This window comes from Psammomys obesus, unplaced genomic scaffold, assembly GCF_907164565.1.
Source record: "Psammomys obesus unplaced genomic scaffold, mPsaObe1.curated_primary_1811, whole genome shotgun sequence".
Taxonomy (NCBI): Eukaryota; Metazoa; Chordata; class Mammalia; order Rodentia; family Muridae; genus Psammomys; species Psammomys obesus.
The window spans coordinates 11,914,037-11,928,223 of NW_026591086.1; the positions used below are offsets into that span (position 1 = coordinate 11,914,037).

The 14,187-nt window shown below is 44.2% G+C and overlaps 1 protein-coding gene across 3 annotated transcripts in view; it reads right to left on the reverse strand.

The window, feature by feature from the left end:
• Positions 1–14,187, reverse strand: part of Lrch1 (leucine rich repeats and calponin homology domain containing 1) — a 175,625-nt gene that overhangs the window by 89,448 nt on the left and 71,990 nt on the right. For all 3 annotated transcript variants that reach the window (XM_055609683.1, XM_055609681.1, XM_055609682.1), the window contains exon 2: positions 4,150–4,294. In XM_055609683.1, the coding sequence (XP_055465658.1) occupies positions 4,150–4,294 (145 nt within the window). The remainder of the gene's footprint in view (positions 1–4,149; positions 4,295–14,187) is intronic.

The following is a 14,187-nucleotide window of genomic DNA, read 5'->3' on the forward strand; positions in this document are numbered from 1 at the left end:
CATGTGTGAATTAATCCTGCCTCCTGGAAGGCATGAAGGTTCTTGGCACAGATGCAGCCATTTGAAAATTGAAGATAACACGAAGCAGAGAGCATGTCAGCCAAAAACCTGGCTAAGCAGCTGCAACATATCCCTGCCCCATTTCCCCACCCCCACCCTCATCATCATCATCACCATCATCATCATCATTACCATCACCATGGCCATTCTCAAATATTCGTGGCTGTTTACACTGTTAGAATATACAACGTTTCTCATGGGGATGGAATCAACTTTGAGCATTTCCCATAAATTCAAAGTATCTTTATATGGATCTTTTCTATTTTAGGATGTACAAAATTAGCAATTCTGGCTTATAATTTATTAAGAAAAGGAGATATTAAATACAGTAAAAATGTGTCTGGTGCTGTGGCTCCATGACAGAGCACAAACCCTGTACAGTGCACTGAGTTTGGCCCCCACCTTCACAGAAACAAAGCAAAGCAAAGCAAAATGAAACAACACAAACAACAAAACAACATGAAGGCTTAATTTTAAGTACAGAAACATGAGACATGGGAATGCAGTTTCTTTACACTACTTTATCTAAAAAGTCTTTCTTTCCAGTTAATGGGAGGGGAAGGGAAGGAGGGAGAGGGATGAGAGGGGGAGGAAGAGAGAGTGAGAGAGAGAAAGAGGGGGGAGAGAGAGACAGAGACAAGCATCACGCACTAAGCACCACTGAAAAGGAACTTGTAAAAGGAGATAAACTCAGGGCTGGCAAATGGCTCAAGGGTGCTGCTACTTGCCAAACCTGACCACCTAAATTCAATCCCTAGGACACATATGTCAAAAAGGAGAAAATGGACTCCCAAGCTGGTCCACATATATAGACAAATGTACATATATTTAAATTTTAATATAAAGGAGGTGAACCCTTGTATTTGTTAACGCTGTCACCCAAACATGCTATCCTGAGTCTCTCCAGTTCCTCGTGTGCAGCCAGGTGGAGTGGGGGGGGCCACTCTAAGTCAGGCAGATGTCACGCAGACAGCACAAGCAAGATATTACTAACACCGCAGAGGACGCCAACAGCATTGCCTAGACATGGTTACATATTTGCAAGTAAACAGATATGGCGGTCACCTACTGTTTCAAAAGCCACAAATAAGGTTCTCGGGCAAGAGCCGTGACGCAGTCCACCAGAATCATCCCCAAGAGCCTAGAAACAACTCAAGCTCGAGGGACCTAGAGCTGCTCTAGAGTTCCTAGCAGATACGGCTCTGCAATCTATTCATCAAGCAGGGAGTAAAGTCTCTGACTGAAAAACATGATGTAACTCTACCTTCTTGGTTTCATCAAAACTTGCCTTCATCACATTTCAACACATTCCTATCCGGACTGAGTTCCATAGGAGGGATCAAAAGCGATTACTTGTGCTGCCTAGGTCTTGTCAATTTAACATAAATAAAGAGTCACATGGGAAGAGGAAGCCTCTACTGAGGAACTGCCTGTGGGTGAGTCCCATGGGGCATTTTCTTGATTAATGACTGATGTGAAAGCGATCAGCCCACCATGGGTGGTGCCATCCCTGCGCAAGTGGTTCTGGGTTGTATGAGCAAGCAGGCTGAGCAAGACATGGGAAGCAAGTCAGGAAGCAGCACCCCTCCATGCCCTCTGCTTCAGCTCAGTCTTTAGGCTTCAGACCTGACGCCCCTCAAGATGGACTCTTAGCCATAAGGCAAATAAACCCTTCCCTGCAGAGCCGCTTTTGGTCAGAAGAGCTCATCACAGAAAACTGGGATGTTAGGATCTGGATGCCACTGTTCACGGGGTAAAGGCACTGACCACCGAGTCTGAGTTCAGTCCCCAGGACCCACAAAGTAAAAGGAGAGAAATGACTGCTAGAAGTTGCCCTCCGACCTCCACACATATGCCACGGTGCACACAATTCCCCATATAAAAGAAACTTAAAATGTAGCATAGTAACAATAAATACCTATAAAATAAAAATAAAATATAATAACACTAATAACGTATCTAGTTTTTTAAAAAGCTTAAAGGCTAGCCACGTGTGTTTTACACACCCTCACATAAAGCTTCTGGGTGGTAAGAGACATGCTTTTTCTTAATTATTTTTTCCTTGTAGCATGTTTCTTCAAAGAACACATATTTTCAGTGCAAGAAAGTAAGCCTCACCCATGTTAATATTCAAAGTAGAAAATGTGAAAAAAAGAAAAACAGCCACACTTTAAAATTTACCAATATAACTGGGAGATGGGATGCCAAGCCAGAAAGCACATTTATGAATCTCTTCACCTCTTTCATCTTCCCTTTCGTAGGGATTCACCACAGAATGCCCAATGCATTAGTCTTTGTCCATCACCAACAACTTTTCTTTCTTTTTTTTTATTTTTTAAGTTTTATGTATATGGTGTTTTGTTTGCAGGTATGTCTAGCAGAAGAGGGTATCAGACCCCCAGATCTGGAGTCATAGACAGTTGTGAGCCCCTATATGAGTGACAGGAATTGAGCCTTGGTCCTTTGGAAGAGCAGCCAGTATGATCTTAACTGTAGAGCCATCTCTCCAGCCCTTTCCTTGTCTTAAAGAATTCTGAGGGTCCAGACTCCATTTGTTCTTTCTGCTCATTTGAGTACAGCAATGATTTACCCTTAACTAAGATCAACCTAGAACTCATGAGAACAAATTCAACATTACTATTTTTAAAGAAACATAAAAGACTAGATCATCAAGTGTTTTAGGATTTTATAGTCAACTATGCCCCAATATTCTTGATGCTCATGGACTTAATGTGAAGTACGTTACACTGATTTACCTATTGTATGCTATTCGGATAAAAAAAAAGTTATAACAGGACAAAAATGGGAAGCAAACAGAAGAGCTGCATCTGCTTTGGCAACAATCACAATTTATGAGAAGTCAGGGAACCAGAATCTACAGACACTGCTGTGTGGGATGCAAGGCATGTCCTTCTGTGGCAGAAACATCAAGAAAACTGGACAAATGAACCAGAAACCCACAGAACTGAAAGTCGGACAGACGAACCTGCAGATCACCCTAACCATCTCTACATTTTCTTTTTAAAAAATAAAATTAATAAGTTATGGTCGATGACAAATACACCTAGGAATGGGTTTGCCCTGAGTAAAAAAGTGCACTTTTAGAAACACGATAGGAGCTCTCTTTGTTGTTCTGGCCACGGAGATGCAGAAAGCCCCAAAGTTTTCAGGAGCCAACTAAAACAAAAAGCAAAACCAAAAGAACAAAGCAAAACCAAAAAAACTTTTGTGTGTGGGTGAGGGGGGTGGGTGGGAGGTGGAGACAGGGTTACTCTATGTAGCCCTAGCTGTTCTGGGACTCACTCTGAGGTCCAGGCTGGCCTTGAACTCACAGAACTGCCCCTGCCTCCTCAGTGCTGGGATCAGAGGTGCGGGCCACCACACCCATGCCGTCCCACTGATATAATTATCTGTTATAAGGGGTTGCTGTATCTGGTTTGCTGGGAGTTTTGAGCAACACAAGCCTCACTGATCAGGTCCTGCCCTTTACACATCATGCTGGCGGCATGTAAAGACTCTGGAACCTGGGAGCTTGCTTCCATTAAGACAGAGGGAATAAAACAGCAGCAGCCTCTCTCCTGAAATCCCAATGTGAGATAAGGATTTAGGGAGCCAGAACCTGACCAGAGCAGCCAGTTAGTTGCAAAGACTGAAACCAAGACTTACACGAATCAGTTTTCTTGAATCAGTTTTCTTGAAACTACGGCTAATCTGTAGTAGTGACTTGTTCGCCACGTTATCCAACAGACTCGGGCATGCTCTGCAAACACTGGCTTCATTTAAGAAGGCAAGCTGTACCTCACGTCCTCACACACACCGTCACTCAAGAGCATCCTTACATACACCATCAGAGAGGACACAGTGATGCTAGCTCTGTAAATCAGTCCCTTTTAGAACCTTGCCCTCCTGACATCTGGGGAAGGCCAGCACCAAGGCCCTGGACATTTAGGACAAAGAGCATTTTGAATGATCCCCATGGTTTACTTGCAAGTGCGATCAAGAACTGCGAAGATGAATGCATCTTTGCAGAATGTAGACATGAACGGTTTCGTGCTGGTCATTGACCAGGGGTTTCCTAGTTAAACCTACCTCAAGTTTAGGTGGGTCAGCATCTGCAGATTAACAATGGCCTCAGGAATGACTCTGATGCAGTTGTGATACAGGTTGAGAATTTCCAGCGACACAAAATGGCACAGCTCCATCGGCACTTCCACCAGTCTGTTTTTAGATAGATCTGGGGGGAAAAGGGAGAGAACACTGTCAGTACACTTTCAGCCTCCTCCATACCTTGTCCCTGCTTTCCATGCTACGATCTAAACTTGATCAACATCACTGCCATGCCTCTATTGTGATTTCTATTTCTTGGGCAAATTAAGAGACACGTGTATAAGGGAAACAAAGGTGCTGGTGAGGCTTTGGGTCTCTGGTTTGTAAAGCTCCCTATGTAAAAGGCACTTTTTGCCTCTTTTGAAAATTATCTTAGGCAAGAATATGACTCTATCTTTTCACAGATACAAATACTCGAAGTGACCATCACCAGCCATTCAGTTTTCTACTGCCGAAGGAATGTCTTCTATACTTTCTAGAAATAGACAATCAGCACTTCAAAAAAAAAAAGTTTTATTCACCTGAGTACTTACAATGTGCAAGACCAAGATAAACCAACTGTTTGTTTATTGAAAACCAGCATGTGTCTGCCACACAATTACCAGTAAAAGTAGTCTCCACAGCCAAATCCACAAAGACTGGGTCCATGGCTGTGGAGTGATGTGAACAAGCAGCACCCCCAAAGCAAAATGATGCAACATCATAACAGGTAAAGATGGGAACAGCAGAGAGGACACCAAGCCCAGGAAGGAAAAGGACGCCACAGCTGTGAAGAGTGAAGCCCAGACAGTTTGCCTGAAAGATAAACTGAGAATGTTATGCTCATGAACTTAACGGCTTCCCAGACAGCTTGAAGTAAGACGATGAACTTGACACATGAGCACAATACTTATGACAAAACAAGCAATAACTCCACCCTCGAAACCCATGAGAAGGAATGGGGGAAGGCAGCCATCCCGTTCACAAGCCAAACAGACTTATCCTATATAAAGATAAGGAGATGCTATTGTCGGCAGGAGTAAGGCCAAAGATGTGGTTGGGTGGGGTGGTACAGGGCGGGGTGGGAGTGGGAGAATAATAACCGGACAAATGTGAAGTCTTAGGTTCAGCCTCCAGGCTCCACCACCAAAAAAAAATGGGGACATGGAATAGGCAAAATGGCACACAAAGGGCCTCCTGTGCATATAAATGGTAACGCCACGAATGGCATTTTTTACCTTTCACACTAGTGAGTATCAAACAATCAGATACAGACACTGTAGTATAAGGAGGATAAATGGTCAACAAAGGGCTTTTAACTGGTGACATTCTAGCAGACTCTATCTTAATTAAACTGCTGGCAAGGAGAAACAGAGGCGCAGATCAAACGACGCAACGTTGCAGCTATTTAAAGAAAGTCTAGGAAGGAGAGAAGGGTGGTACAGCTTGGCGTTCCAGGTCCTGTTAGGAATATTGTATAGGGGGGGGGGGGAAGGTGGTGAAATGACTCAGCAGGTAAAGGCACTCACCAACAAGCCCGACAGCCCGAATTCAATCCCTGGAACCCACACAGTTGACAGAGAGATCTGATTCCTGTAAATTTACCTCTGACCTCCACACACACGTGGCGCTCACCTCCCTGATAAAAAAATACATGTAAAATAAATTTGTTTAAAAAAGGGGAAGCTGGAGAGATGGCTCAGTCATGAAAAGCGCCGGCTGCTCAGTCACAGGGCCCAGGTTCAGTCCCCAGCACTCACATGGAGTTCATAACCATCTAGAACTCCTGTCCCAAGGGATCTGGCACCCTCCCTGACCACCACGGGGTGCCAGGTTCACACTTAGTTTACATACACATATGCAGGCAAAAACAATCATAGATAGAAAAAACAACAACAACAATTCTTTAAAAAAATTGGGGCCAGCAAGATGGCTTGGTGGATAAAGCCTGAATCCTGAGTTCACTGATAGAAGAAGATAATGGATTCCTGCAGGCTGTCCTCTGACCACCAAAACATAGTCACAGCCTGACTGCCAAGCGCCTGCACACATACACACAATAGATACTATTTTACAAGAACATGAGGGTTCAGTAAGATGGCTCGGCTAGTAAAGAGGCCCTTGATGGAGGCCCAGCAATCTGGACCCATCCTCAAACCCATGTAAAGGTAGAAGGTGGAAACCAACTCCATAGGAAAGTTTTCCTTCTGGCTTTCCCACGTGCTATGAGCTTTTCCATGTGCTGTGAGCTGCACATAACCACACACACACACACACACACACACACACACACACACAATATATATACACAGTAATAATAATGAATACACGGATAAAGGGTGCTGCAGAAATGGAAGGCGTGAGGTGAGTGGGCAGCTTCGCTTGTTTGAGATGACACCTGGGTTCCTCAGATGACTTGCTGACCTCACATCTTCTTCTCCGTTTGGAACTCCACCTTTGTTACATACTTTCTTTCATTTTGTGTATGTGGCTTTCTCCCACTTTCCAGCTTGGTAATTTGTTCCCTTGACTTTCTCTTGTGTATACTATGCTGCTTTCTGATGTGGTCCCTTTTAAAAGAATATTGTATACTGGAGAGATACGAAAAGGTTTTCAGTATTTTACACTACCACCCCCCCCCCCCACACACACAAAGGCTAACTATGTAAGATGATACATAGACTAATTTGCCTGACATAGTTATTTCCATAATGTATTATGTGTGTACACATATCAAAATAGATTAAATACCTGGCATACATACATATATGTATACTTCAACCCAATCTTATTTCATCCACAAATATAGGTGTATAAATGATATTTTTTCCAGCAGAGTCCAAAATCATATAAGTCAGAAAGTAATTTAAATGTCAGTGAAGGGATGATTAAATATTCATGCTCCATGAATGAGCACCATAAATAATACTAATATTAAATTAACCAATAAACCTGACAATCATTGCACTTCCCGTGATGCTGTGAATTACTGAAACATCACGTTCCGCAATGGACACCAGGGCTACGCACTCTTGAGCGTGAATGAAAGCGCTCTCTGCGGCTGCTAGGGAACAACCTCTAAGACAAACTGCCCATGCTGGTAAAAGGCCAGGTATAAAACAGAGCATGTGGCATTTGTGGGTTTAGTGGATACTTTACACAATTGCTTAGCTGTAAGTAATTTCTGGAGAGTTAAGAATCTGGTGAAAGCTGCAGTCTCTAGACAAAGGCTCTCGGGCTAGATGAACAGGAGAGTGGCTTCTCACTGTAAACCCTCTGTACCTGCAAAGACTTGAGTGTGTGTGTGTGTCTGTGTGTGTGTATTCATACATACATACATACAGTATCTATGCATATGTGATCTGTATCATATATACACTATTAAAAACTTAAGCTCTATATGTATATAAAAACACATCTAAAACAAGTCCTCCATTCTCACTCTCACTATACAGTAAATCTGTGCCTTAACAAAGGATTGAAGTGACTATCAAGCCTCGGGCATTAAAGGAGGGCGGGGTGGGGAGTTTGAAGCAAATTTCCTTTCAAAGATGTTTAGGACCAACACACAAAAAGCAATTCTAGAAGACATGAGGATTCTCATGTGCAGGAAATCTGCCCGAAAAAAAAAAAAACATGCTGTTTCCTGCAAGTTCCGCTCACAGAGAGCTCAGTTCACAGAGAGACAGCTGCTAGGGGCAGTCTGGTGTCTGCAGTGTTTATGGTACAGACTATTTGCTGTCCTCACCTCTCACCTCCTCCACCGTCTCCAGGGGTGGGGGAAAGTTCACCATTTTCTTCCCATTACAATTTCTGGGTGTACTCATCTACCTGCACAAGGCCTCCGCAGAGATGGCGTTAGTCCTACCTGCGGAAGGGAAAAGCCTTAATTCTTGCTCATTTTAAACTGGGTCTAATATTTTCCTATTCATTTGTTTGCTTATGTGCTTGGTTTGGGGTTTCTGCTGTTGCTCTTGTTTCTGGAGACAGGAGAGTACTAGGCAGTGTCAGGATGGCCTAGAACTCGGGACCCTCCAGCCTCGGCTGCCAGTGTTACCACTCAGTTGTTGTGTCTGGTTTTGAAACAGGGCCTCGTGCAGCCCAGGCTACACTCTCTATACAGAAGTGAGCGGGTTCAAGGCAGGCGCTGGCTATGCCTGGCACTTAGATTTATGAAGAGCTGGAGGATGAACCTCAGGCCTCTCTGGGCCTTGTTCACACTAGGCACACATGCTCCCAACAGAGCTATCTTAAAACTGTTGTTTTTAATTGTACTATTCTCTATGGACCTTTTCAGTGATCCTTTCGCTAATGGAGTTAGGCTATCTATCCCAAATAAAACTCTTCAGTCAGCGGTTTTCAGCCTTCCTAATGCCGTGACCCTTTAATATAGTCCCTCATGTTGTGGTGACCCCCCCCCCCAGACATAAAATTATTTTTGTTGATACTTCCTGTCTGTAACTTGGCTACCCTTGTGAATCATAATTTAAATATCTGTGGTTTTTGATGGTGTTGGTTTTACAGGGTGACCCCTGTAAAAGGGTTGTTTGACCTCCCAAAGAAATCATGACCCACACAGTTGAGGATCACTGAAAGCTGTTGACAGTGGGCATCCACCATGACCAGGCCTTCACTGCACCCGAATACATTGGTCTCCATATGCACCAAACCACCAACAATTTCCCTGTACCATAAGCTCCTATACTTCTGGATTTATGCTGGTTTCTACATTAAAAGGTCAGAAATCTAAAAACAGCCTACTATCCCAATGCCTACACAAAAAAAGCTGCCTCATCAGCAGTGTGGAAATTAAAACAAAACAAAAAGCTTGTTGGGTTAATTAACTGCAGGCTGAAATATTTACACATTCATCAACATTCCCTAACTATATGCTTTCTACAGAAATGGAAAACCACCCACACTCAAGGAGCAGAAACGTTTAAAAGAAAACGGAGGCAAGCTCGCAGCAAGCCACGAGGGTATGCCAAACTATGCTTCTAGCAGAGACTAAATCAGAGGCTGGAAAGAGGGCTTAGCAATCAAGGGCCTGACTGCTCTTGCAAAGGTCCTGAATTTGGTTCACAAAGCCCACACTGGGGCCGACAGCCGACTGTAACTCCTGCTCCAGAGGACTGTTCATACCCACACAAAGACACACAGGCGTACACATAATTTAAAAATAAATTAGACTGTATATATATATATATATATATATATATATATATATATATATATATATATATATATATATATATATACACACATAAATATACACACACCATACATACATACATACATACATGCTATACACATGGTCTAAGTCAGGAGCTGAGTCCTGGCTGTAAGAACAGAATTGCTGGTGAAATCTGTCCAGCATACAGCAGATGCTTCATGCAAATCCTACATGGAGCAGCCCCCAACCTATGGCAGAATGGGCTTGGGTCACTTGCCGAAGCACAGAGGTAACACTACAGCTTGACTGTGCTCCCACAAGAGACCACCCTTCTCCGTGGAACTGAGGACAATGAGACTGGGACGAAGAGTCAGTCTTCCAGTTTGATTTGTCTAAAATTCAACCAAAATACAGTCAGCATGGTCCATGAGCAAGGCCACAGGGAAACAGTCGTGCCTCATGCACAAACAAGAAAGCACTGTGCTTGGTGGGATTTTGAATATATGGCTGGATATATATATATATATATATATATATATATATATATATATATATGTATATGTATATGTATATGTATATGTATATGTATATGTATATGTATATGTATATAGATAGATAGATAGATAGATAGATAGATAGATAGATAGATAGATATAGATATATCTTAGCACTGTTTAACTCTCAACTCTGTTAGTGGAAGACAGAAAGAAGGGTACAAAAAAAATGGGTATGTCTTCTCCTCTGAGCTTTACATCAGTTTAGGAGTAAACCATCAGACCACTTGAAAGGAAATCTGCCCTAAGGTATTTGGGTTTAGACTATCAGATTACAAAATAAAACGTGTTTACAATGTTTCCTGTTACCTGAAAACCAAGCAGTAAAACAGGGAAGAGGGAAGGAGGACGAGGGAGAAAAGGAGAATGGGTATGGACAAACATTTCCCTGTACTCGGGACACCAAGACAGGAAGGGGTGGAGGCCGGCTGTGGGCTACATTATCTACTTTCTGTCCCAAAAAAAGGAAAGAAGGGGGAGAGAAGGGTCAGAGAGGAAGAGGGGAGGGGAGGGGAAGGGAAGGAATGGGAGGGGAGGGGAGGAGGAAAGAGGGGATGGGAGGAGAGGAAGGGAGGGGAGGGGAGAAGAGAGGAGAGGAGTAAATTTAGGACTTGGTTATAATCAAAAGCACAGGACAATGAGCACCTCTGACGCCCCTGACAGAAGGCATCAGAGCCCAAGCAGACACCTGAAAGTCTGAGCAGTGAAGGTTCTCCACTCAAAAAAGAAAAAGAAAAAGAAAAAGTTCTAGACAGCAAGAACAGGGTAAGAGGGCAATTTCTATATTGCTCCTCAATGACAACCAAAGCCAGGCTGTGCACATGCATGAGAGACCCAGGAAGACCTGAACCATTCAGAGACAACCAAGCTTTTTGCATGGATTTGGATGAAAGGCTGTCTTAATTTGTGTTCTTTACATCTCCGGTTCTTCCTGAAATGCTCAGGGCTATTTATGGAAGAGGGCTTACAGGTTAGAGGTATTTTTGTTTTATGGATCTCTTAGGCACAGCAAACAAAACTTAAAAAAATCACACTCTCCCAGGGATAGAGGCTATGCCGAAGAGGATGCAGGTTTGAACAAAAAAGAGCCCCTTACCAGGATCCTAAGGTGAGAATGAAAATACCGTCCAAGTTGGAGCCAACCCTTGCTGGCTCCAAGCCTATTCCCACTTCCTTCTCAGCAAGTTTCCAATATAAATGGGACAACAAAATTCTGACCAGTTTTCCATATTGTGAAAAATGCCATGAACAATCATGCTCCCTCTTATTTTTTAATTTTTATTTATTTATTTATTACAATTTATTAACTTTGTATCACCTCTGCAACCCCCCTCCCTCATCTCCTATGCCCTTTCCCTAGTCCCCTGATAGGGGAGGACCTCCTCCCCTTCTATCTGACCCTAGCCTATCAGGTCTCATCAAGGCTGGCAGCATAGTCTTCCTCTGTGGCCTGGCAAGGCTGCTCCCCCGAGGGGATTCCCCTTCTGCCCTGCTCTCTATTTTGGGTTTAGGACAGGTAGTCAGGAAGCCTCAGGGAGCCTGTTGTCTCAGTCCCACTACTCCCCCCCCAAACACACACACACACACACACACACGTTATCTTTAAAGCAGGTGCTGGGGACTGAACTTGGGTCCTCCTGCTTGCATGGCCAGCGCTTCACTGAGTAAACCATCTTCACAGTCCCCGCTTTGTTTCCTCCTTAATAAGAACCAGGCAAGGCAGATGCCTCTGTAACTCCCAGTAAGGTGCACACTTGTAAAAAGAACTCATTCCCAGCTGTGTGAACAGTCACCGAAGCTTTCCGAGAGCCCTTCCTCACTCAACCTCACAAGACTGGATACCAGGAAGACCAACTGTCCATCAGAGTGTATCTTTAAAAAGAAAACAATATTAACAACTGGCCCATTTCTGGGCCAGACATTCCACAACCTGGTAAAAGCGATGCGATCTCTGACCAGGTCTTTGACATGTTTTCCAAATGAAGGGGTGTGTCATGGCGCCTTTGTTCTCCATCCAGCCCAAGCAGGCTGAATCCTAGCTTGAATCCCACCGTGAGGTCTTGCTCTGCAGTGGGGAGCCATGTACACCCCAGCGCACACACACACTCGGGTAGCAAACCAGCGCCCCAAGACACGTCTGCCCACATCCGTTGCTTAATTGAAGCATTCACACAAAAGCCAAGCAACCAGAAATAAAACAATAAGGATCACGCTGCCAAAACAAGCTTTGCAAATCCCTAAAATAAAGTGGCCAAATGAATAAAAATAAGCAGGGTAGGGTAGAAAAACAGTACGTGGAATCCAGTGTGCAGTCAGCAAGATCGACTGGAGGGAGGCACTGGGCTGTTTCTGTATAAAAAAGCCAAGTGGTAGCTCACAAGGAACTGCTTGAAGGCCCCACGGGCCAGCAATAACATCTGAAGTTTGCAGTCACTAGCATCCTCCATGTATGTATAAACTCTGATGAGCCAGGACAGCTGGGGACCTCGTGTGCCACATCCTGTTGGTTGGTCAGAAGAAAAGCCCCACTCTTGGAAGCCGATATCATGACAAGTTTCAGAAAAATCAAGGAAGACCATAAATACACTACCATATAAATGGAATTTAGAAGCCAGCACCTCCTCCTGTATCCAAGACAGTGGCAGCCCCAGAATCCCAGGGGATACCTAAGGAGCCCAGATAGTACTGAGTCCATCCATCCTTTGGTCTTCTATGGGCATGCCCGTGATAAAGTTGAATTCGCAAACTGAAATTTAATACCAATAAAGTTGTATGGCTGTGGTCGAGAGAGAGAGAGAGAGAGAGAGAGAGAGAGAGAGAGAGAGGTAAGACAAATGTTATTTTTTGGATCATGGCCGTCCATGAGTAATTGAAACACAGAGTGAAGCAAGATAGGAGGGAACCACTGTGTCAGTACCAGCATGATGTCCTGCTGACTGGGTGAGATGCGTGCCCATCACACGGAAATCAAAAGCCCTGGCTCACTTGTGTGTGAGACCTTGTGCCCTCTAATGCTCTGGAGAGCTGTCTCCATTTGGGTATTGTGGCTACTTCTGAGACCAGTGCCTCTGGAGACCTTGTTGGGTAGAGAGATGGCCTGGGGTCACCACATATCTTCAATTAATTAGGCACTGTCTGGTCTCCTCTTTCTTTCTGTGCTGAGCTTCCTCTCTGCCCCACAAAGGCACCCAGTTTGGAAACCCACTTCCTTACTTCCTATTCTGCTCTCCATAAACGTGGGAGCCCAGCCACATGATTCAATACCAACCCACAGAAGGGGCCTGTTTAGGAAGGCCCCAGAGTCAAGGATCATGGCTCCAGGCAATGGGACAGAGCCCATGGCTGACTCAGTCCTGACTCTGCAGATTTAACCACCAGATACTTCCAGGGCGAACAGGCAGAAAGAACAGGCAGATTCCTAAAAAACTGGAGAAAGCCCAGCGCTCAGGCATATATATCTCTTAAGAGATCTACCAAGGACGAGGTCTCGCTGGTCAGTTTTCTAAGGCTTGAACTATTTGTCACAACACTCCACCAGCCCATGGCTTCTTCCACCCTTAGGACTTAGATATCTATTTAGTTGTGTATTATAGTTGCTGATGGATCTTCCCCAGCCATGAAGCCAAGTTCTACAACAGTGAGGCCTTTAGACGCACAGCTAGAGCTCGGTGAATACTGCTGAATGAGTAGAACGGATTAGTATTTTAATTAATTAAAAAAGCAGGTTCCTGGGCCATACAATGTAACTTCAAGCCCTGTCCCTACCACTCAGCTGGGAAGGCTTGGAAATGACAATCTGCCTATGCCTCAGTTTCTTCCCCTATAACATGAATACAGGAATTGTAGCTGCTCCACAGTTCCTGAAAGGGTTACACAAGACCATGCAGACCAAGCCCTCAGAGCGGTATCCACTCGGAAGAATAGAGAGACAAACACACTGCCCCTGTATTGTTCCGGTAGACAGCAAGAAGTAAGGTCTAAGATAGAAATAGCTTAAGATTAAACTGGCACGCATATTCCATAGGGAACACCAGCAAGCTAATTACACTTTTTATAACTCAACAGTTTTCACTAGCTCCATCCATTCCTCAGCCCATCTTTTCCCCCACTTCACACAGTGCTAGCCATACGTGCCGGACTGGCTTGCACCACTGAGTGCCAGGGAATGAAATGATTCAAAGGAAGCAGTTAGCAATGTCCTGAGCTCATCTGCTGACAGTTGACTCAGGTAGGTCACGGCTCCCACTCTGACAATCTCAGTGTCAAAAGAAAGCATACACAGCGCAGCCAGGGAACTCTAGAGCAAAGTATGGG